The sequence below is a fragment of the Oryx dammah genome, unplaced genomic scaffold (genome assembly GCF_014754425.2).
Source record: "Oryx dammah isolate SB20612 unplaced genomic scaffold, SCBI_Odam_1.1 HiC_scaffold_18, whole genome shotgun sequence".
NCBI lineage: Eukaryota > Metazoa > Chordata > Mammalia > Artiodactyla > Bovidae > Oryx > Oryx dammah.
In genome coordinates this window covers 94,170,681-94,194,292 of record NW_024070202.1, presented here as the reverse complement: position 1 = coordinate 94,194,292, position 23,612 = coordinate 94,170,681, and the positions used below count along the sequence as shown (strand labels likewise).

The following is a 23,612-nucleotide window of genomic DNA, read 5'->3' as shown; positions in this document are numbered from 1 at the left end:
ATGTGTGCCCCTGGTATATTTGGGGTGTGTCCCTGGTATATTTGGGGGGTGTGCGTGTTCATGTGCATGCCCTAGTATATGTGGTATGTGTGTGTTGTGTATTTTGTGTGGTATATGTGGAGAGGTGTGTGTGGTGTGGTGTGTAGCTTGGATTAGAGGCTGGGACAGGGGTGAATGGTCCTAGTATATCTAGGACCCTAGTATATCTGGGATCTGTAGGGGGTATGTATTTCGTGTGGTGTATGTGGAGGGGTGTGTGTGGTGTGGTGTGTAGCTTTTCTGTGGTGTGGCATGTGTGTCTAATGTGGGACTGTGTACACAGCTAGTACTAAACCATTTATGAAATAAAAAGAGGGCAGGAGAGACTCTTAAGAGGCCGTGGGGGTCCTCTTCCCTGCGCTGTCCCCTCAGCACCTTGGTCTGCCCCCCCTCCTTCATTAGATGAATGTTGGAGAGGAAGCAACTCCTGACAGACCTAGAGCAGATGTGGGTGCAGCTGGGGCAGGGCAGCAGGTAGCTGTCCTTAGCCGGCACGCCCTGGGTTGAGAGCTGGGTTCGGCGTGCCCACTGCTGGTGCACTGCCAGGAGCTCTTTTGCAGGGAACAGGACCTGAAGCTGCACCCTACCATTAGACCCCAAGCAGCAGGATTTGGGGGAGGGCACAGCACAGCCTCAGTGCCCCCCTCCAGGATTATATGCCAGGCAACCCTCCGGGGGAGCAGGAGGAATTTGAGGTTTTCAGGGTCAAGTGTCTTGACAGGCTCTTAGCCTCCCTCTCCCCAATCTGTTGTTGTTCAGTCACTTGGTTGTGTCTGACTCTGTGACCCCATGGACTACAGCACGTCAGGTTTCCCTGGCCTTCACCATCTCCCCAAGCTTGCTCAAGCTCTTGTCCATTGAGTCAGTGATTGATGCCATTCAACCATCTCATCCTCTGTCGTCCCCTCTCCTCCTACCTTCAATCCTTCCCAGCATCAGGGTCTTTTCCAATGAGTCAGCTCTTGGCATCAGGTGACCAAAGTATTGGAACTTCAGCTTCAGCTGGAGATTAACTCATGTTATAGCAAAAGCATTTAGGTTTTGCATTCAGAGCTCCAACTCCCCTGCTTACCAGCGAAGTGGCCTTGGGCAGGTTTCTTAACTGAGTCAGATTTTTAACTGAACCCTGTGAAGCCCAAAGTCATACAGAAACTATTATGAGAGCTTTCTGGAAAATAGAGACTGACAACACTCCTTGCAGGGAAGAGCTGTGAAAGTCATTCACGGCTCACCAAGCCCTCTGGACAATGAACTCCAGGGCACCTAGCCAACAGCGTCTCCATCATCTGTCCTGTCCGAATCCTCTCTCAATCCTGATCTCATGAAAAGGAAACCAGAAGGGCTCTATTACTTGGCTTCTATCTAGCATCTTGAGATTTAAGGACTTTAATCAGTAGAACGTTAAAGAGTTAAATAGTTACAATAACAAGAAAGCTGCCAGCTGGCCCTTCCAGTGACCTTGCCAGAGTGCAAGGGAAATGGATGGCACAATCGGGTCTGACTTCCCTCCCAGGGAAAAGTGAGTGACTGCAACACTTTAGGATCCAAGTTTACCCAAAGATAAGCTGTGGTCCCAAACAGCTTATATCTAAAGTATCATCTGCGTCCTGCACCCCACTGCCCCCACCCCACCCCAGCTCTCCTCCATGCCCTGTTCCAGGTCCACAGTTCCAACATGGCACCTTTGGGAAGGGCTTATGGCACCACAAGAGGGCTCCCAGGGAAGAAATGTGGAAAAGTCTTAAAAAGCAGGAAGTCAACAACACTGGTTGAAAAGGGGTGAATTCTTTCCTCAAGTCCAAGTCCAGGATTTCCCAGGCCTCTTCTGGAGGTCATCCTGCTATCAATGGGGGAACTTATGGCTAAATCTGTGAAGGAAAGGTAGAACAATCTTCCCAGCGATGACAGTTGAGGCAGGAGTGGAAGGAGTGTTCCTTTTTTGAGGAACCACTGACAGGAAGCCTGAATTTGGAGACTGGGAGGCCACCCCTAAACTCCCATGCCCCCCACCACCCCAAACGTCACAATGGCTGACTAGCCCCTGCCCCTACCTTGTCCCTGGAAAGAAGAGGCTAAGGGAGCAGGGAGAAGGCAGGATTGAAACTCGGGCTTAGGCTCAGGCTCTGCTCTTGGAAGCACTACCATAAGGAAGGGGCTGGGCTCTTCTCTCCCTCAAGGGATGTAGGTGATGCGGCAGTTTGGGGGACATCTCCCCACTGAAGGACACACTGCAGCCTTGCGCTGCTTCGCCAGCTTGCCCTCTCACCTCGCTGCCCCTCAGACTCCTTTCTTCAGCCCTGGAAGCTTTGCTGCCTTTGACTGGTAGGACACCACAAGCCGACCCTGGAGGTCGTCAGCGTCTTGGCCACTCGTTCCCTTTCTGAAGGAACTGACCATCAGTCATCCTCCCAGGGAGCAGCTTGAGCTACAGAGGTTGGGGTGGCCTGACTGTGGTGGGAAGAAGTGGTGGTGAGGAAGAGCTCACTTCCTGAAGCACAAGAAGCAAACCCCAGAGAGAGAGCCTCATGAGGTCAGCAAGGGCTTGAGTGGGAATGGGGTGGTAGCTGGGTGGATGGTGCGGCTCCTGAGGCTGGGACCAGAGCGCCTCCCAGGCTGTAAAGTATGACATCAACCACCCAGGAAGAATCTAATCAGATACCTGCTGACACTGGCACTTTACAGGTCACTCTTTTTCCTTCTTGGGCTGGGGTCTTATAACCTTTGGAGGGCAGTTTTTCTCATTTCAGAGAGGAGGAAAGCAAGGTCCAGAAGATCACATTCTAAATAGAATCATGGAGACTCAAAGTCACGTTTGGTTTAAAGCTCATGTAACTAACCCCCAGGGCCTGGCCAGCTGGGTCCAGGTGCAACCAGGGTGTCAGGGCCCACTCAGCCGCTGGCTTGTCCTTTTCAGGGCAGGCTCTCCACAGGCGGAAATCACACGACCCAAGGTTCAGCACCACCCATGCCAGTAAAAAGACACTGAGTCTTCTTTTTTAATCCTTTAAGAGGAAGTATAGAGAATACTCTTATACTTATTACTCAGATTTGTCTAATACCTACTACTCAGCCCTGAGTTGGTGTTGAAAAAAAATTTTTTTAAGAAAAAACAATAGATAAACTGTAGTATATCCAGATAGAGGAGTATTATTCAGCACTTAAATAAGCCATCAAACTATGAAAAGACATGGAGGAAACCAAGTGAAAGAAGCCAATCTGAAAAGGCTACATCCTGCATTACCCCAACTATGACATTCTGGAAAAGCAAAACCATGTAGACAGTGAAAATATCAGTGGTTGCCAGGGGATGAGGGAAGGGGAGGTGCATTGGTAATGAAGATTTTTAGGGCAGTGACATTATTTTGTATGATACTGTGATGATAGATACATGTAACATGTATCTCTTTTTTTAATATTAAACACTTCAAAATTTTGCATGTCATCCTTGAGCAGGGGCCATGCTAATATTCTCAGCATCATTCCAATTTTAGTATATGTGCTGCTGAAGCAAGCACTGTAATATGTATCGTTAATTTTAAAAAAGTATTTTTTAATAAAATACATACAAGAGTGAACCCTAAGGAAAACTGAATTATGCCTGCTTGTGACGTGTCATCCTTTGCAACAAAAGTACCCCTCTGGTGGGGGACGTTAATAGTGGAAGAAGCTGTGGCTGTGTAGAGGCAGGGAGTATATGGAGAATCTCTGTACCTTTCTCTGTTTTGCTGTAAACCTTAAACTGCTCCAAAAAAAGATAATCTTGTAAAAAACAAAAAGTACAGAAACATTAGGGACAATAACAGCTAAGTCTTGATGACACAAAGCCTCTACAGTGCCCCCATGGAAGTAGTTCTGTAGGTAAGTCATAACAACATACCGCAAACCTGGTGACTTCAACAGAAATTTTCACATAGCTCTGGAGGCTACCCATTCTGGATCAAGATTTGACAGGGTTCATACCTCTCTCCTAGCTCTGGTGGTTGGCTGGTAATCTTTGGTGTTCCTTAGCTTGCAGATGTATCACCTGTTTCTGCCTTCACATTCACATGCTGTTCTCCATGTGTCCGTTCAAATTTCCCCTTCTTCTAAACACACCAGTCATTAGGTAGGACCCATCCTAATGATTTCATTTTAATTTACCTCTGTAAAGACCCTATCATCGAATATGGTCACTTTCTGAGGTACTACAAGTTAGGACTGCAACATATCTTTTTTTTTCGGAGACACAGTGCAACCCATAATGCCTGCTAAGGACACAGCCTTGCTCCAACATGTGGCAGCTGGTTGAGTGCTACGTTGCTATGGAGCCATTCAGACAGTGTTTATAACTAGCCTCAGCCAAGTGGATTTTATTCCATCTCAGAGTCTCACAGGTAATTTCACAAGCAGACTGCCACTCACACCTGCTCTCCCATCAGAGCAGCCTGTCAACCTGCAGTGTGGCGAGACGCATTTTCCAGGTGTCACTGGACAGTTCTACACGTGGCAGGTCAGCCTGCATTCAACAAGCACAGACAACTCTCCACCAGAGGGTCTCAGGGAACCTGGGCACTCTCAGAGCTTTTCTCTTTCCCATCTGTCTCTCTTGCACAGAAGCCATGCCAGACATTCCACCAGTGAGAATTTTCTCAAGATCTATTGCCCAAAACATACTTACTGTCTGACACAGTCGTTTTTATATCTTTTAGAGTCCCTTTTCGCACTGCTGACTCCAAGAAAGCTAATTAATTATTTTAGACACCACTATTAAATTGACACAGTGATTAATCTGATCATCCTCTTTATGAAATTACCTCTGAAATGCTAACTTCTCGTCTTCTGAAACTCACTGTGTAAATTACTCTGAAGATTACATTGTACCAGCTTTTGGCTCTGTAAATCTTAATAGCAGTTTTTTGTTTTTTGCCGAAAGCAATAAAAGCTGTCCCGAATTTATCAGGTCAATCAGGAAAGAGGCGGGCAGCAGGAAATTGAAGGTGACTCACGCCACAAGTGGGAGTTTGACTGATGGATTGTTAGAACCTTCTGTTGCTGGTTACCATCAGGGGACCTGGCATCAGTGAGTCAGTGAGCAGTACACAGGCAGCCTCATGAACCAGAGGGACATGTGGAACCCACAGTTGCAGGTGTCAGGGCTCCAGCTGGAGAGAAGAACTAGTGTTCTAAGAGTGGTCGCTCCCCCAACTCTCCTCACTCCCTCCACCGCCTTTCTTGCATTTTCTCTCAGTGCACTTCCTGAGTCTCTTGGTGTCCCATTTGGGCTCAAAGCCCACAGAGAGCTGCCTCATGGCTGCCCACCCTGAGCAATCCCGAAAACTCCTAGGCCTGGAGAGGGAGCAGAGAGCACACCTTAGCTACCGCCCTCCACCATGCTTTACTCCACCCAGTGGGCAGGCTCCTGGACTCCAGGCTCCATCAACGCTGCCCCACAGAAGGAATTTTAAAGCCTGCAGAGGCTCTCAGGCCTGGTAGAAATAGCAGTGTCAATCTTCATTTTTTTTAAAAGCTAGTTTTCCTTCTTTTTTGCAGTAAACCCTGAGCATCCCATGTGTGCCTTACCAGGAGAGTGTTAGACGTCACATTGCCAGTCCCTTCTCAGGCTGCATGCAAAACAACTTTTACATGTTTTGAGAACAGCTGAAAGACAAAACACACTGAACCTGTATCAGGCTTCCCACTTCTTTACCAGTGGCAAAGAATCCACCTGCCAATGCAGGAGACACAAGAGACGCAGGTTCGATCCCTGGGTTGAGAAGAATCCCCTGGAGAAGGGAATGGCAACCCACTCCAGTATTCCTGCCTGGTGAATCCCATGGACAGAGGAGCTTGGCAGGCTACAGTCCATGGGGTCTCAAAGAGTTGGACATGACTGAGCACACTGAACCTGTGGCCTCATTTATCCATCCATCAGCCCATCCATCCATCAGTGTATATTGAGCAACCTACTGCATGTAAGGCTCTGCTCTAGGCTCTTGGGGAAAACAGAACAAGAACATGGCAGAGATGATTCCTGCCAGTATCCGTATCCAGAGATGATACTGTTAATAGAGAAGTTGGACAATAAATAAGATAAATACTAAGTAAGATGGTGTTCCATGCTTTTGGAAGAGAATAGGGACTACTAGTGTGGGTGGCAGTCTACAGTTTTAAATAGAAGCGTCAGGGAAGGCTGAGTTGCCTCACTAACCTCACCCTAGCCCTGGCTCTGCTTCATGGAGAAGATGACATTTGAATAAAGAACCGAAGGAGGTGAGAGGCTGAGCCATGTGGAAACTGGAAGGAAGAGCCTTCCAAGCAGAGGGGAACCTTCCAGTGCCAAGGCCCTGACACAGGAGCATGCCTGACTGGTCGAGGAACAAGCAAGGAGGTGCCGTGGCTGGAAGAGGGTGGCAGGAGTTGAGTCAGAGAAGTCTGGAATCCACGGGCCATGGAAAGAGCTGAGTAAACTTGCCACTCGGGTGTTTAAAGGAAGAAAGCGTCTCTGTGTCTTGTTCCCGTGGTCCCCTGGGGTTCTGGCCTGCCCTGAAGCTGTCTATCGGCAGGCAGACCACAGCCCAGGCTAAGAGAAGGGTTTGGGCTGCAGAGCATGCGGACGGGGGGCGGGGTTTCCTGGGCTCTGAAGCCCCGCTGCCAGGATTCTCCATGTGCCTGAGGAAACTGAGGTTAGAGGGCCTCTCCCTGCGGCTCCCCCTGTATGTCACTAGGGCAGGCCTCACCTCTGAGCAGGTTCCCTTTGCTTCACTGGGGCGGGAAGTTTACCACCTACAAGCTCCCTCTGTCGGGGATTTTTCTCCCATCCCTGCGCACGCAGGTGCAAGATAAGAAAGTCCGTTCCCAGGAGCTGCTGGGCCGACTCCTCTGGTGGAAGGCGAAGGGGTTAAGGATGCCCTCACGCTGCTCCTGAGGGCGGAGCACTGTGAGGGAGGGCTCCCGTCAGCAGCTGGAGCGAGGCACAGTTGAAAGGCAGTCCCTGTACTCTGGAGGCCTGAGGGGAGAGGGGGCACTCCTCTGTGACCCCCACACCTTAAGTCCCGTGTGGAAGTTAGCCTGTTATTTCATTACTCTCACCCCTTCAACAAAAGGATGACTTTTCCAGTCATGACGCTACATTGAGGCATTAAAGCCTTCCCGGGGTCTGAAGGAGGGACAGGAAGAGCCCAGGAAAGCTTCTGAGGGGAGCATGGCAGGGAACGCAGTGTCCCCCTAGCTCTCCCGCGCAGGCTGTTCGTTTCAGACAAACTGTCTTTGGGCCTGCGGCTCGGGATCGCATCTGTGACTGCCCCTCTGCTGAGCTGCCCCACGAAAGGATCTTTCTGGAAAGGGATAGCGAAGTGTGAATCCGGGGAGGCTAGGAGAGCTCTGGCAGCTGTTTTCTGTTCTGCTCTGGGTGTGAGGATGCGTGACAGCGCCATAGCTGTGTGTGTCCCCTGCCCTCTGGCTTATCTGCCTCTTGCCCCTGAGAGGGCCCAAATCCTGCCTCTTCTCCTCCCCTCCTCCAGGCCCACACCACGTTCCAGAACAATCCCCCCCACCCCAACCGGGTGCGTGGTGGAGCCGGCCTTCCTCCCCATGGCTTTTCTAGTGAGCCTTTCCTTCCCCCAGAAGTCACGCTCACATACCCGAGAGCGCCATTATCGACGGCCCTCAGGGTTGCCATGGAAACAGAGCATTCCTCCCGCCTCCCCTCCTCTCTGTTTACCTTGGTAAGGGACTGCGGCAAAAACCAGCCTGCGGCGGAAGGGGAGGGAGGGCGGAGGGAGGAGAGAAAGCCAGCCTGCTCTAAACCAGATCATTCCGGTTCAGAGTGGTCCCCACTCCCTCTCCCCCCGCCCCTCTCCAATCCCAGGAGCCACTCGGCCAGGCCTGGTGGGCTGCGTTGGTAAACTCTGGGCCCTCCTGTAGCGTTAGTGGAGAGGGTCCGAGGCGCCTGTCCCCGGCCTCTGATCAGAGCTAGACAGGTGTTCACTACACAGGGGCGCCCTGCTGAGGGTGGGAAGGGAGGAGAGTTGAAATCCAGCCCTGACCGGTGTGCCCTGGCCACCGGAAGCGTCCTCACCCTGCCTGGACCACTGCCATGACCTCCCAACAGAGTCCTGCTTCCTTCCGCGCCCTCCCTGGGGCAGCCAGAAGCATCCCCCTGGCTTAAAAGCGTCTCACTTGCTCTTAAATAAAAGCCAAACTATTTGCCCAGCTCTTCTTGATCTGCCTCACCTGGCTCTCCTTTCTCGCATTCCGCACCTCTGCTTCCGGGTTCCCCTTGTCCCTTCCTTCTGGAAGACTCCAGAAGGTGGGTTTTGTCCGTGTCAGGTTCGTTATAACATTCGATACGCTCTGGTCCGTTATAATAACATTCGTCCTCACTGGCGCTTTCTAGCTTCCTGAACATTCAGTAGGTTCCTAGGTTTTATCTAGCTTTTCTATGTAAAACGTAAAATAGTTCGTATTCACATCAGGCCCATTCCACCCGCTCCAGATGGAAGCTCCCTGAAGGCAGGGCCATATTCCCTGCTGCATGGCTCACCAGGAGGCGACTGCCTCCTCTAGGGGTGATCCATTGGCTTCGTTTTTGCTGAGGGGAAGAGGGGGTAATTGGCAGGGGAGCCACCCAGACAGCTCTTCAGGATGCCCAAGTTGAGCACCAGGCCACCTTTAATTTTTTTTGGCCGCAGCATTGGGTGGCAGCGTCTTAATTCCCCAACTTGGGACTGAATCTGTAACCCCTGCATTGGAAGCTCAGAGTCTTAACCATTGGACCACCAGGGAAGTCCCCACCAGGCCATCTTGCTGCTGACAGAGTAACACTGCCCAGTGTGTGTGCAGCGGGCATCCCCAACCCTGCCCAATGGGGAAAAGCCAGGATGGCAGGGCGGCTGGAATCTCAGTCCTGGAGTGGAGGGGGCATGTGGGGTATCCTGCACCCTGAGGTGTAACTCCAGTGCCAGGGCTTCACCGCCCCAAACAGCCCACCCCCAGGAGGTGGGGGTGGGGGGAAATGGTTCTCCAGATGCCCTTCCGCTAGGACTTTCTTGGTCACAACCTGCTGTCTGCAGCCAGGCCCTGCCTGGCAGATGAGAGTTCTTACAGAAAACCTCTCGGAACTGTAGGCAGCGCGCCCTTTTTCTGGGCTTTGCGGGTCTGGGTAACTCTCGTGGCAAATCACATAAGTTGGCTTGTCTTGGTTTCACAGTCTGTGAAAGGGGGGTAAGACTTCTCCATCCTTTCAATCATCCAGTCATTTACAAACAGACTTGGCCAGAAGGGACCCAGAGTTAGAGTATCTTGAAGAACTAAATTGAAAGAACTGCACAGGGTTCTGCATTATAAAGAAAAAAAAAACCACCCAAAACCAAGAACACACACTTAAGGAAACAGCAGCTCCCTCTGCAGCCTATCTTATCTCCCAAACTCTCTCACAGTTGCTAGCTCGTTCATCTGTTTTTTTCCTCCCTTTCTTCTTTTATAAAATTTATTGCTTTAGGCTGTGCTGGGTCTTGGCTGCTGCGCAGGATTTTCTCTAGGTGTGGGGCATAGGGCTTCTCACTGTAGTGGCTTTCTGCTGTGGAGCATGAACTCGAGAGTTCAAGGACTTCAGCAGTTGGGGCTCCCCAGCTCTAGAGCACAAGCTTAGGAGCTGTAGTACATGGGCTTAGTTGCTTTGCAGCATGTAGGATCTCATGGGATCGAACCCGTGTCTCCTGCATTTGCAGGCATATTCTTTACCACTGAGCCACCAGGGAAGCCCCGTTTTTTTCTTTACATTTCTAATCAATATGCTTCCCTGATTATTTTTAGCTTTTCTATGTATTTCCTTCCTGACATGGAAAATGAGGATTTCTCTCTCTTCCAACACTCACTCTCTCTACTACCTCAGCTTCCTCTATTTAATTTCTTTACTGGGTTATCTTTATAATTTTAATAAGTAAAGGTACTTCACCTTTCTTATTCCATCATCTCTAGAGAGCAACCTAATAATGCTTATTATGTGCCGAATATCATTCTGAGCACTTTACACATATGTTTAAGCCACACGGTAATATCAAGAGATGGGTTATAGTTATTAGCCCCATCTTAGGGAAAAGAAAACTAGGACTATTTTACTATTATCACTAGTGGTTTACCAAGAGGGAGAGGATATAAACGTGGGTGGCCAATCTGCCACCTGTGCACTCAGTTCTAACAGGGAAAGTTTTCGGAAGCATTCATTCTGGTCTTTGCTCTAGTTCCTTGTTGGGCAGATAAGTGTGACGGTGGCAAGTAAGGTACAGCAGTCTCCTGGTCATCTCAGCCAGCACCAGGCAGTTAGCTCAGCTGTGGGACAGGGATCCCCAAATGTCACTGATCAGCTAAAATGCAATCAACTAAGGAGTTTGTTAAAGTAACTCACCTACAAAAACAATCTTTGGGATTTGGACCTAGGAATCTCTGTTTTTAACAGTCATGCCTCATGCTTAGAAACCAGTGGTTTTTCCCTTGAATCATACAGACAGTTGTGACTGTACGTAAAGATGCACATTTTTCCTCTGAATTCCCTGTAGCTTCTCCAACCCTTCAAAAGTCTTGGTACATCCATATAAACTTGTCTAGCAGTGATCTGGGGAATATATGGGATGAGACAGTAAAAGGGAATATGACTTGCCCCGCAGTCACTCCCTTGCTGATGTCCTGGAGCCGAGTTGTGTTGAAGGGACTGTGTGTGTCCAGGAGTTCCAGAAGAGGAGCAGAGAGAAGGCACACACAGTGCCTGTGGGCATGAAAGGTGGAAGACACACAGATATTACAGAGAAAAGCTGTCCCTGTGGGTGGTAAAGGACGTGGTGGCGGCAGATGAGACTGATGCTTAGGTCATACAGGTGAGCTCACATTACCATCAGAAAATCATTATTACCATCAGAGCATCACATTACCATCAGACAATCAAGGTGGCCTTGAACCAAATAGATCTGGATAAGATTTATTGATCAGATTGTTTTAGAAAACCAACAGCAAAACACTGACAAGATACATAAATACAGATTGGACATTTTAGGGTAAATTCACTATATTTCCTACCTGCTCTTAGGAAACCAGGTAAGGTGGAAAAGCTGTCCTGATCACATGGCATGCACACCAGACTGCAAAAGGACTTCCACACTATTTAACAGGACTGTGGCAAATAGCTTTAAGGTAAGGCGAGCATCGTGTGTGGCCTAAGCATACCCTGTACCAAGAGCCAAGCCCAGGCTCGTTCTCAGAGACTGCTGAGTGGGGGTTCCCTTTTGTGCCCACGTCCTTCCACTGAAAGCCTCACTGGCAGGTGCCACTAGAGGGAGATGCCTGGTGCTGTCCCTGCTCAGACTCTGTGTACAAGGAAGTGGCTTTAGAGAAAGTCAGTGTGTTTCTGATGCCTCCTTTGTATTCTAAATGTGCAACTAGTAAAACAGCAATTACTACAGCTTGGTGAAACTGCCTCTGACTCACCCTGTACAGTGACTAAGCAGGTCCTTTTCAAAACTTATAAAAAGTAAAGAAGAAAAAAGATAAAAACATTTAAATTATACTAAAAAGATGGTACCACTTTTTGAAGCACAATTCAAAGCTTTTTTTCTTAACACCAGATGAGGGAAGAAGTCACTTTCCAACGAATCTAATGACCTTAGAAGGGAAACACCACTGCTGGGCATGAGCTGGTAGCGATGCACAGAGGTCACGGAACTCTACCAAACCTACCTCAGGCCCTGCCAAGGCCCTGGAGCCCCAAGGCATTTGGGGAACTTAAGCAATTGAAGCCAATGGTGACTGGTTTTGGAAGCTTATGATCTTAGGACCATAAACCCTCATCCATCCTGGAGCTCAATGCTAGAACAATGAAGAAGAAGGAAAATGGCTTATTGTGCTACATCAGAGTGCTGGCAGGTAGACAATTCAATAACCTATACCGCATTCTAAAAACATCTGTAAGACACATAAAAACAAACTGGTTTTAGAGAATTAAGACCAACATAGTCTTAAAGGATAATTTAACCTTCCCTACAAGCCAAGCTGAATGGCTGGAAAAGGTATCTCCTAAGGAAAATGAAGGTTCCTTCAAGAACAGTGGAAAAGCAAGTGTTTGCAAAGAGAGCCAAAGAAATGTATTCAAATGATGGGATTTCTTGTGCATCATACACAGCTTTTTCTTCTAATATGTGCTAAGAGTTCTTTGGTGGTTACAGGAGAGACAGCCAGAACTCAGGGCAGGAGACTATGCCAAAGCAGAAGAGCAAAGAGTGATACCTAAACTCAGCATTAACAGCTGTCATCTTGTTGACCAATTACAGCTAATCAAGCTGTTTTCATGTTCGCTGGTTTCTAGCCCCTCCGGGATTCCTGCTTTTCCATTTCTAACTACACATTAGCCCCACTCCACTGAAAATGAGGTACTTATGGGAAAGGGATAGGGAGAAGGAAGAACTATAAATGAATCGATTGTTTGATAGGAAAGTTGAAACACTGATTATCTATGGATTTCAATTATCTGTGCTTTAATCTGGTTACTCTGGGTAACCAAAGGTCACTGTTAATATACCTTTTGCTTAGAAATGTTAATGTTTATTATTATGTTTTTTAATTAGCTATGTATTGGACATGAATAGTTTAGAGCAAATTTTTATATCATGTTCCAGGGCCCTGAAAAAAGAAGATTCTGCCAGTAGAAAGGGTTTCAGTTTGGCTCCTGAAAAACAGTTAAAATTTCAATCTATTCTATATTGGTTTATAGATTTTTCAGAATATGGAAAATACTTTATTACATGAAGAAAGTCATTGTTTTCTTCATGTAATAAAGTATTACATTCACAGATAAATTAGTATATACACGGGAGAACTGATAGTATTAAATATTAGGTTTTAATTCTCCATTTAAAAAACTTATTACAGGTAGACTTCCTTGTTCCTGGGCAAGGAAATTTAAGAAGATATGCAAACATGAGATTGAGTACAAAGATGACTGGGGAAAAGTCTCAGTGCAAATAAGACCAAGAAACAATAAATCTCTAATAGTTGGAGTAAAGAGACACTGGACTTGAAATCCAGGTTTGCCAAGAGTTGGCCTAAGTCAGCCAATCACATCTCAAATTTCTGGTATAATTTTAACTCTAATGTAGTGAGCTGGCTTCCCCAAGACAGACACAAAAAAGTAGTCTACCTGCTTTACAGTCACACCCTATATATAATCTGTACATATCCATATGTGTTTCTATATATTGCACTTAAACTCACAGGACTGCAGTAAGATGGCTGGGAGTACCTCAGAGAGGCAGAGAAGCAGCAGGCATAAACTTTCCTAAATCAAGTAACAGTGTCAGGCATTCAGAGTGCTGGTTATGGATATACTAAATGCCTGGTGATCCTCTATATAAAACTCTAGTCATCTACATTTAAGTCATCATACACACAGTCTCATTTGGCATCCAGAACATGTGCACCTGTGTGGTTCTACAGCGCTCAGAGCTGATCACACTATACCATTTTCACTAGTGTTATATTAAAAGAAGACACTTTAGACCAAGGGTATGTACTTTTATGAAAATGTCACACACAAGGTCTTGGCTGTCAGGCCTCCAAAGTCCACATCAAAGAAGACTGCCTTCAGAAGGCTTTAAAAAGGAGGCTAGCAAGTGTGGATTGAACCAGTCTCTCTTTTAGCTCTCTGGTGTCACAGAAGTAGAGACCTGCTTATATCCCAAGACTATGGAAGGATAAGCACAGAGGCTGAGCATTCAGTCTTTGGTCCCTATGAATCCATGACAAGATCCTTCTGCTACCCTGAGTAGTGTGACTTATTTATGGATAGTCTCCCCCCAGCCAAACATCCAGAGACTAGACTGGACTCATGCAACAAAGCTTTGTTTTGAACTAACAGAGCTGCTCAGACTGACTTGGTCTGGAGAGAGCTCCTCATAGGAACAAGCCTACCAGTGGGTGGTAAGAGGTTAAAAGGCCAGACCAGTCATGGCAATGTAGGGGTGAGGCCTCCAGAGGAATCGCTCCTTTCCTCCTCTCCCCTATCCCTTCAACCCCGCAAAGGACCCAAACTCACAGATGAAAGATGATAAGACCCTTCAGAACACAGGCTCCATGAACTCAATCCCACATGGTTGGGAGATTATAATAAGGCCTGGAAGTTAGGAGTCCAAGTCCAGAGGCCACATTTTTCTCTTTCCCAGAACCAAACACTAGATAGTAACTTTTCAGCTACAACTCAAAGGTGATTTTAAATCCACACATGAGCCTAAGAGATTCCCTTCTGAGATGAAGGAAAAACAAAAATAATCTTAAAAGCGAAGTGAAAAAGAGGCACTTAAAGGAAAAATATGTCCCCAGTCTGTCCGAGTCTCCTATTGTGATGTAACCAATGGGATGATCAGCACTGTGCCTGCCTGCACACCTTTAGCACCTTTCATACACATAAGGACCTCCAACTGCTCGTGTCTCAGTAGGTCACTGATGGCAAAGCAAGTGAAAATTTAAGTCATTTCTGTTTTAAAATTAAAATACAATATAAAACAAACCAGAACTAAAACTTCACACCAAAGAAGTGAATGATTCTCAGTTTCTTTTCTTCCGCATGCGAGTTTTTAAAATGATACTTAGTTCTTCAGAAGAATGACTTGTGGCTTTTCCCCAAGACCTTTTATCCAATTAATAGGCAATTACAGCACCATGCACATTAAAGCAGACAGAAAACGAGGCAAAAAGCTAAGAGAAAAATCAAGGGCCGATTGGTTTTCTAGAGATAAAACCCACTGCCTGAGAATATGGTAAGTGCATGGCCCAGAGTGAGAAAAGAAACATTCTAAAAGGAAATGGCCAGCATGACAGCCAAAGCACAGCCCAAGAGCAGACACCCTCCCTGGCCTGCTCTTATCTGGCCTCTCGTGAACTTTATATGTTTAGGGTCTGCAGTTCCCCATGATGGAGTCAAAGAGATACCTGAAACCATTAACAGGCATAGGAGAATTTAAAAACTGCCCAGAATAAAGAACTTTGACCACAAGTTTCTTGATTTGAAATGTTCTCATGCCATAATTTCTAAGAGCAACAACAAACAGCACAACCACCACACACGATGAAGTCTTTAGACAAATCAACTCTAACCACTGCTGGCACCAGAAGGATGAAAAAAGAAATCACTGATCGAGAGTTGTTGAGCTGCTTAACTTTCCTCTAAAGCAAGTTAAAAGATAGGTTATGAGCTGCTTAACTACCCTCTAAAGTAAGTTAAACGATAGGTTTGGGTATCTAGGCTGCAAGATACCAACCACTGCTGCCATTAGATCCAGCTACTCAATTAGATGTACCTTTGAAAACAGCAAGTTAAACATTGAGCTTTCCCTATAATCTGCAGGATTCTCAAGGTTAGCCTTCTTATTCTATCCCCAATGCTGCTTCTCATTGTTGCTGGATTTACTTTTTTTTATTTTTGTTTTTACTGATGATGTTGATTTAATTTATAGAGCAATGCCTGACATGGTCATATGTTGAGAGTTCCTTTAACATTTTCTTTATCTTATCTTGATTCATAACGTTATGAAGGTACTTTCAGACTCTCCCTCAACTTCCATCAGGGAAGAGGGAGTATGTGAGTATGCATGTGTACTGGGGCAGAAGGGAGAGAAGCAAAGAAAAAAGCACAAGGGAACGTGAGATTCCATAAACTAAAAACAATTTACAGAAAGGCATCTGATGTATTTTCTGAATAAGGCCTTGATCAGGGTAACCAATTCTCTCTGTAGCACATTCTACACTGCCCATAAATAAAGGAGTCTCTTTAAATTAACATTTCCAGTATCAATGAACAGTCCAGTAATCCTCATTTCAAGCGCTCGATGAGTCCCTGTGTGAGTCCAAGGTGCAGAAGCTGTGTTCGGGAGAGGTTTGCTAGGTTGGGGAAGGCCGCAAGCAGCTTCTCCCACGCCAGTTCCAGCAGGCTAGGAACCACCAGCCAGATCTTAAACAATGACCCAGTCCTTTTATTTTCGTGGATGTTCACCACTCCTCCATGAATGTACATGCAACCAGCCTATGAACAAATGGCAGTCAAAAGAGAATAAATGACAGATACTTAAGCTGAAAATTCAGCAAAAAAAATTCATAGCAGGCTGAACTGAATGAAGTGAAATCAAAAATTTCTCACTGATCCCAACACAGTGCAGAGATCAAGAAAGATTTATATAATGAATGAGTTAGTAAGGGAAAAACTAGAGATTACTTTTACTTCAACAACTTTGACATCGTTAAACTAAGATTATATTAAGTACCCATCATGCCAAAGATAAAAATACAGAGATTAAAATAAAGCTCTTAGCATTCAAGAAGCTAGGAGACTCTTCAATAACACAGCATTTTGGGGGTAAAATTATTCTCCCCTCCCAGGAAACATCTTTGATATCACTGTCAGGGCCTGAATACCACATGCAGCATTTCTTTTACATTTTATGCAGCTCTTTTAAGCTTGTACATGATGGATTTTCTCCCTTTTTCTCAGAGGAAGAACTAGCTTTGGAAGAAAGGTTTTAAAAACACATTCTTAATCCAAGCTTTGCTAATATCAGACATCTTTTCTTCTTGCTCTATCCCTAAAAGTATTTCCTTATCATCTGCAACTACATAAAGAAGATAAGAAAATGAAAACTTACTGGTGTAACAGCTGCACAGTGAAAATAAACTGGCTCCGGCATGGTAGCTGGGAGCTTAACCCATTGAAAAGTCTGCAGATTCAGCTTCCAGATATCTCCCAGGATCACTTCTCCATTATAGCCCCCACAAATAAACACATCTATTAGTGGAAGAGAAAACCAAAATCAGGCAAAGGAAAAGAGCCACGGTGACAGCATGTCCTGTCGTAGCTCTCATGGCCAGCTGACATGGGGCCAGTCCAGTTCCTATACCATAGGGGACTTCAGCTGGTGGGCTGCTCATTCTGCTGCCTTGTCCCTCACTAGAGTCTGAACTCAGTGTTTGGATTTTTTCTAGAGCTAAGGATGCAAGCCTCTGAGGATGCTTCATGTCCAGATTCTTAAATTCAAACACCTTCAGGTGCCAGGCACAGGAAGTGAATGAGCAAGAAGGTTCAGGAAAAATAGATAAGCCAGGTAACAAACAGGAGTGCACTTGCTCTAACAGGGAAGATGGCGATGCAGCTCCAGCTGATGGAGCTACGCAGGACTTAAGGTCAGTGATGGCCAGACCTTCCAATTTTGTAAGAGAAATTGGAAATTCAGATTTTTTTTGAAAAACGATACTTCTTGATTTTTAAGTATTGGCCACTAATTCAAAAACTGTAATACACACTTGAGCCAAACAAAACATAACTGCAGGCTACTAGTTTGCAAACCCTTCTTTTAAATAATGTCCCTAAAAGGACAGACATTTATCTGCCCATAGAGACAAACATTCTCTATGTAGACAACTAGCCTGCAATGTTCAGTTTGGGGCACAGAGGTTTTCCCAAGCTTTCTTCAGCCCAAAGAGAACAGTCTGAAGCCCACGTTGATCTGTGCTAGTTATTAATGTCAGGAAAAAAACCTTCCCTAAATAAAAGTTGTGTTTTTTTAAAAATCACTGTTATTTTTCTGTTTGTTTTTGTAAAATCAGTTATAACCAAGTATACAACATGTAACAAAGGCTATGTGAAACTTCAAACTAAATGCTCAGAACTACAGCGGAGTTCAGCTTATATGGTGCCTGGATTCAAAGAACCAAATGAACCCTTGTCTTAACTCAGGTCTAGATCAAGTTTAAGCCAATACCTAATTAAACTATAAAATACACTAGAAACATTTTTGGCTAGGATTCAAAAAAAAGTATGGTTCCATTTTTAGAGAGGCAAAACTGAACAATGCCACTATCTATAAATCTTGCCCAAAGAGCAAAAGCATAATAAAAAGCACCTCTGTACTAGAGATGGCAGCATAATCCTAGTAAAATCTGAACTAAGTTGCTAAAAGGATATAGGCTATCAAACTCGTTTATACACACCTTCTTCCTCTCCAAAACTTTAAGGCGGTATATCCAACTATAAAATAAACTGTAAATTAAAAGACAGGAAGGTTGTCCAAAGAGGAGTCATTTATCACACTTAGATAAAGTAGCTGCAGCTGCTTTCTGAAGCCATACAATGCCTGTGTTGTAATACGGCCAAAGAATGAGCTAAGAGTTCTATTTGGCATCAGACAGAGAACAGAATAAACTTTAAGAAATAACACTCTGAAGGAGTTATTACAATGTTAATACAATGTCTACCAAGGTCTCTATTGTATGTCAGGATTATTAGTGTTACTCATAATAACCACAGACATCTGTTAAGGTACAGTGCTGAAAGATTAGGTGGTATAGAAAAGCTTACTTATCGCTTATTTTTGAGTTCTCTGATAAGAAGGAACCCAAGCACATTAGTTTACTTTATGAAAATTCCTAAGAGAAGCATAACTTTATGGATTTCCCTTTAAGTATAAACTACAAGAAAGAGACTCTCCCCAAAGGTATGCTATGACTCTTTTAGGGTTATCATTAAGAAATAAGATATTCTCAGAATATACAATTACAAAAATGGAACCAGCATGCTATTTGAAATCCTTACCATTTTTTATTTGAACACAACTGTGACATCTCCGGGCTGCAGGAAAACCTGCCAAACACATAAACATGGAAATTCCATTATTCATAAGATACAGCAAAAGACAAACTATGAATAAGTTATTTAAAACAATCCCTTTGTTGCATTAAGCAAACACTGACTAGTCTTTCCAACCCTCCCTTATTTCACACTCAAATAAAGCCATCAGAAGTTCCATCATAATGATATAATGTTAAGATGTCAGCAAAATAAAGTGAGGTGGCAGTGGGCAACGGTTACTAGTGGGTCTCAAGCCCTTTTACCCACAAAGAGACAGGTACATCTTGATTTAAGTGCCTACTTCTTATCCTACCCAGATTTCCCTCTGCCACAGAATTCAGCAATCCCCATTAAAAGTCTTTGCTCAGCTGCTGAGGAAGAATAATTGGGCTAAGGAATACAAGTAATTTCTTTCTTTCTTTTTCTTAGTTCCCCAACCAGGGATCAAACTCATGTCCCCTGCAGTAAAAACACAAGTCTTAACCACTGAACTGCCAGGGAAGTCCCATAAGTAATCTCTAATACCAGTTCAACAGATATTTTTCTTGTCATATAATGCAATAAAATCACTATTTCACTTTCAGAACCAACTGTAAAGTACATTTATTAAAGATAAATGAATCAATATTTTAAATTTACCTATTTTTTCATGGGGTTTTGTTGCAATTTCCTCCCATGCATTCGTTTCAAGGTTGTATGCATGAATCTTGGAGACAGAAAATAAGAAGACACACAAATAACTTTAGCCTGAAAACTGGATTTTTCACAACAGCCTGTACAAACATATTCCTGGTTGAAAATGCTGCTTCTCCTTTGCTATTCTCTGATTTCTCCTAATTCTAATATAAAGCAAAACATTAAGTGAAGCAGTTGGAAGTTAAGCATACACATAATTTTATTATTTTTAAGTCATAGAAAAAAACAAGGAAGAAAGTTGGAATTCCGCTGCTTCCACATTTTCTGTGATAAACATATATCATTTTTATAACAGAAAAAAGCAACTGTTTGTAAATAAATATGAGAACGCAGTTTTGACAAAACTTGGAAAGGACCATTAAGATTCCAAAGCAGACCAGGAGCTCTGAGGCCTATAGACTTCCTCTGGGACATGTGGATTTAGAAATGCCACAGGGATGGACGAACAGAAGCCCTTCAGAGCTCAGCTTTCTCAGGTTAGTGATGTGTCGTCCTAAACATGCCTGTTCTTTTTAGATACACAGTACTGACAATGAGAGCAATGTGACATTCTGAGAATCCTGGTTCCAATTCTAATTAGTTGCTCCATTTGAGCTACTGTATCTTTCAATATCTTTTCTCATCTAGCACAAAGGGATAATTCTAATAAAGGATTTTCACAACTGTCAATGGGAAAGCATATTAGGGGCACAGAGTTCAACCTTATAAAGAGCATCCAACACAAATAGGTCTTCATAAAGAACCTGCTTGAAAATTAAAATGTCTACCATAGCAGAACTGTTACTTATTATGCTCAGTATAACAATGCCTTTCCTCTGGCCCTCTTCCTCTCTCTCCTTTTCAATGTACCTTGTTTAAGGAATAAGCTGTCCAAGAAGTACCACCTCCCAAGATGTAAATCCTCTGCCCATCATGTGCAATTTCATGTCTGTACCTGAAAATATACAACAAATACATTTATAATTAAGGGGGAAATGACCTACGTAAGAGTTGGCTGCAAGACTTTTACTGCATCATTCTTTATAATAAAAAATTACTGGAAATGACTCGTGTCTAATAATAATGAATTGGTTAAATAAATTATACAATATAAAAAATGGATTAGTATGCAACCAATAAGAATGTAGACACAGAGAATGTTAATATACTGAAAACTTCTTTTCATGTCATTGACTGAAAAAAATCAGATAAGAGCAGATAGGTTATAAGCCTACTAAAAATTTACAGATATACAAATAATGCTCAGAAAAATGACTATAAGGATACATGTAAAATGTTAACCCTAGTTATCCCTGAGTTTAGATTTTATTTTTTTATTTTCTTCATTTTGCTTATTTGTATCTTCTGGATTTTTCTATAATCTTTTTGTGGTAACTGTATAAGGGGGGGGAAATTACAGAGTTTTAAAAAGTGATCTGCCTACATTTAATCAGAAAGTCTAGACTATGGGTTTTCAAATTAAGTTGCTTATTTAACAGATACACAGATTATCAGGAAAAATCATGCTACATAAAGCTGTGAATATAATATGAAACATCTACCAGAACTTTTAACCAAATAGTTTAGCTAAAAGCTGAAACAATTTATAATATATCCATAAAATTACTCAAAGAAGGCAACTATGTGAAAATACTTTAAAAACTTAATCTAGTTTCTCCTTTCCTGAAGGCCTTGGTGCTGATAAAATATATCACATCAAAATTATTCCCTGTACCGAGCCACCTCCCACGTCCTCCTGCAGTAGTTCTGCAATAATCAGAGCACTAAGATACTACAACAGAGATAAATCTTCCTTAGCCCCCATATGCCATTTTTTAAAAGCCAACAAATAGTCTAACAGTAAATAAAAAATTGTTTACTGTCTTTGCTTTTAAACTAGAGAGGGAAAAAGAAACACCTCTTTAAGTTTTCTGGTGAGTTTATTTCTAAGAACAGGCAACTGCTGTTAGGAAAGAAAAATCAAAGATAGTTTATTTAGGACTGCTACTAAAAGGTAACTAAAGAGCACTTAAAATACACAATCTTCCATCCATCCAACCACCCATTCAATCAACATTCACTGAGTACCACATGAGCAAGGCACTGTGTCCTTCCTGGGGATAGGTTATTAAGCAAGGGAGCCAAAGAATCCTAATATGCAAGTTAAGAAGGCAAATCAAAAAGTAACTAGAAAGTAACTGTTGTGCTGGTAATATGAAATTTAGTTACAATTGTTACCACTGGTTTTTTTTTAAGGGCTACTACTTTCTTAATGCAGGAAAACTGAAGCATAAAAGGAAATAAAGTGAAAGGCATGCTATAGTTCAGAGGGAAACATCATTTCCTCACCAGAAAACCCTTCTTTACTGCTGAACAGGGATCTAATAGCCAGTCAGCTATTTCAACCAGGGCAAAGGGCTTCTTCAAACCATACTGCCAATATTCTAAAAAAAAGTAAAATCTTAGCAAGAAAGAATATGCTTTAATTCTAGAATCTCACCTCTCTTCTGGTAGATCACAGGATAGGTTGTTTGGTTTCAGTTGTGTCCACTCTCTGGTATTGAGATCTAATTTGTGCAGGTCTGTGCTGTAAATATAGCCAGTTGTCCCTCCAAATACATAAAGGGAGCCATTGATGATAGCCATAGCCTGGATAATGAGATGTGCACAAGACTGCCTCATTAACACATGATTAAAGAATGTAAACTTATTAGATACCCCCAAATCAAGTTTTATGAAGTTTTCTTGTACTTTTTAATCTTCTGAAAATGAGACCCTTAAAGGATTAAAGATTTTAGAGAACACAGAGATTGTTTTTAGAAAAATAACTTTTGCTCAACTGCAAAGCAAATTCTGGCTAGATGGGCAAAGGGCTCCTTAGGGGTCTAAGCTAACCAAAGAATTTACAGATCATGGACATGAGCATTTCCACTGAAAGCTGCTTCACATTTTAAGCAGTCTAGAGAAAGATGTCTTTAAGAAGAAGGAGCAGATATGAAAATAAGACCCCAGGATCCCTAAAGTAAGAAAGTTCTCAAAACTTGACATGTTCCACCAGACTCTTCTCAATGTAAGTTTGGCTTTTGCTATAGTCATTTCTCAGCGTTTTAAACCTGTGGTGGGATACAGTCATCCAGTATGTGCTTCTACACACAGTCCAGAAGCTACATATCAGTATCAATGCCAGCTAGTTGAGAAAGAAGCCATTGCTTTGGCTGTTTTAAGCTTAGCCCATTATTCTCAAAGGGTCTCTGATGTATGATGAGTTGCTTCCTACCTTTTTGTATATAACTTTTCAAACCTAAAGTCTGAAGTACTAGAACCTAACTGGAAACTAATTTCTGTGTAATATGTATTTTAGCCAAGATCTGTATAAAAGTCTCTTAACCAAGTGCAGGGATCATCTACTCTAAACTTAGGTTAGAAAGCTCTTCAAAGCATCAAATCACTGTAAAGACGATAGGACTTGGACTATATATATAGCCCAATCTCTCACTGAGGGTAAATGAGGTCCTGACATTTAGGAAACTTCCATGTAGGTCTAGATCATTGATCCTAAAAGTTGGAGTAGGGAAAAAAAAGAAAAAAGAGGGGGAAAAGAACGGAAAGAAGGCAAGCAACCAGATTTAAAACTTCACACTGGAACTGAAAAATCGAACAGTAACAATGGATTTATTTTCCGTTTAAAAAGTTGGTGGTAATATAAATATTCTGACGTTGTTCCTGGAACTAAAGAACCTGAACAAACTCATCTACCATGACTGGCCATAGATTGGTACCTGTCCATATATACGACTGGGTTTCTTCCCCCGACAGCTGAGCAAAGCCCATCTCTTATATTTCACGTTGCAGACGTGGACATCATTGCCATTGCTCTCACCAAATGGGATGCCAGTACCTCCAAACACTAACAGGTTGTTTCCGTGCAGCACAACTGGGAAAGAAGAAGCATGAATTTCATTTCCGTACTGGCTACTTGCACAGTACTCACATTAACCCAGGATATCGGAAAAACTAAAAAATGTCTGCTTTAAATGCTTTCAGAAAATAGCTCAAACCATTGACATATAACTACTGTAAGTTCTACAGAAAAAGATCTAATTCACACTACATCACATGGCTCACTCTTTGATAGGTGACATGTATTCAATGCACAGTTGTGGAATTCATGAAACATTGTATATAACAATACAGGATGATATGAACTACAATCCACCACTGCTGCTTAACACAGTTCAAGTACACAGTAGAGCAGAAGAAAATG

At 43.5% G+C, this 23,612-nt stretch overlaps 1 protein-coding gene and 1 non-coding gene across 3 annotated transcripts in view; both read right to left on the bottom strand.

Annotated features, from left to right (window-relative positions):
• Window positions 1–3,447: 3,447 nt before the first annotated feature.
• On the bottom strand, window positions 3,448–3,554 carry LOC120878319. The gene has a single exon (XR_005724524.1). It is a non-coding gene; the product is annotated as a U6 spliceosomal RNA (small nuclear RNA).
• A 7,405-nt stretch (window positions 3,555–10,959) lies between these two features.
• The window catches only part of KLHDC10 (kelch domain containing 10), a 62,318-nt gene continuing 49,665 nt past the window's right edge, over window positions 10,960–23,612 (bottom strand). For both annotated transcript variants that reach the window (XM_040259628.1, XM_040259629.1), the window contains 7 exons: window positions 23,128–23,282; window positions 21,849–21,997; window positions 20,219–20,303; window positions 19,313–19,379; window positions 18,638–18,685; window positions 16,695–16,834; window positions 10,960–16,078 (listed from right to left, as the gene is read on the bottom strand). In XM_040259628.1, coding sequence (XP_040115562.1) covers window positions 15,869–16,078; window positions 16,695–16,834; window positions 18,638–18,685; window positions 19,313–19,379; window positions 20,219–20,303; window positions 21,849–21,997; window positions 23,128–23,282 — 854 coding nt within the window. In that variant the 3' untranslated portion in view covers window positions 10,960–15,868. The remainder of the gene's footprint in view (window positions 16,079–16,694; window positions 16,835–18,637; window positions 18,686–19,312; window positions 19,380–20,218; window positions 20,304–21,848; window positions 21,998–23,127; window positions 23,283–23,612) is intronic.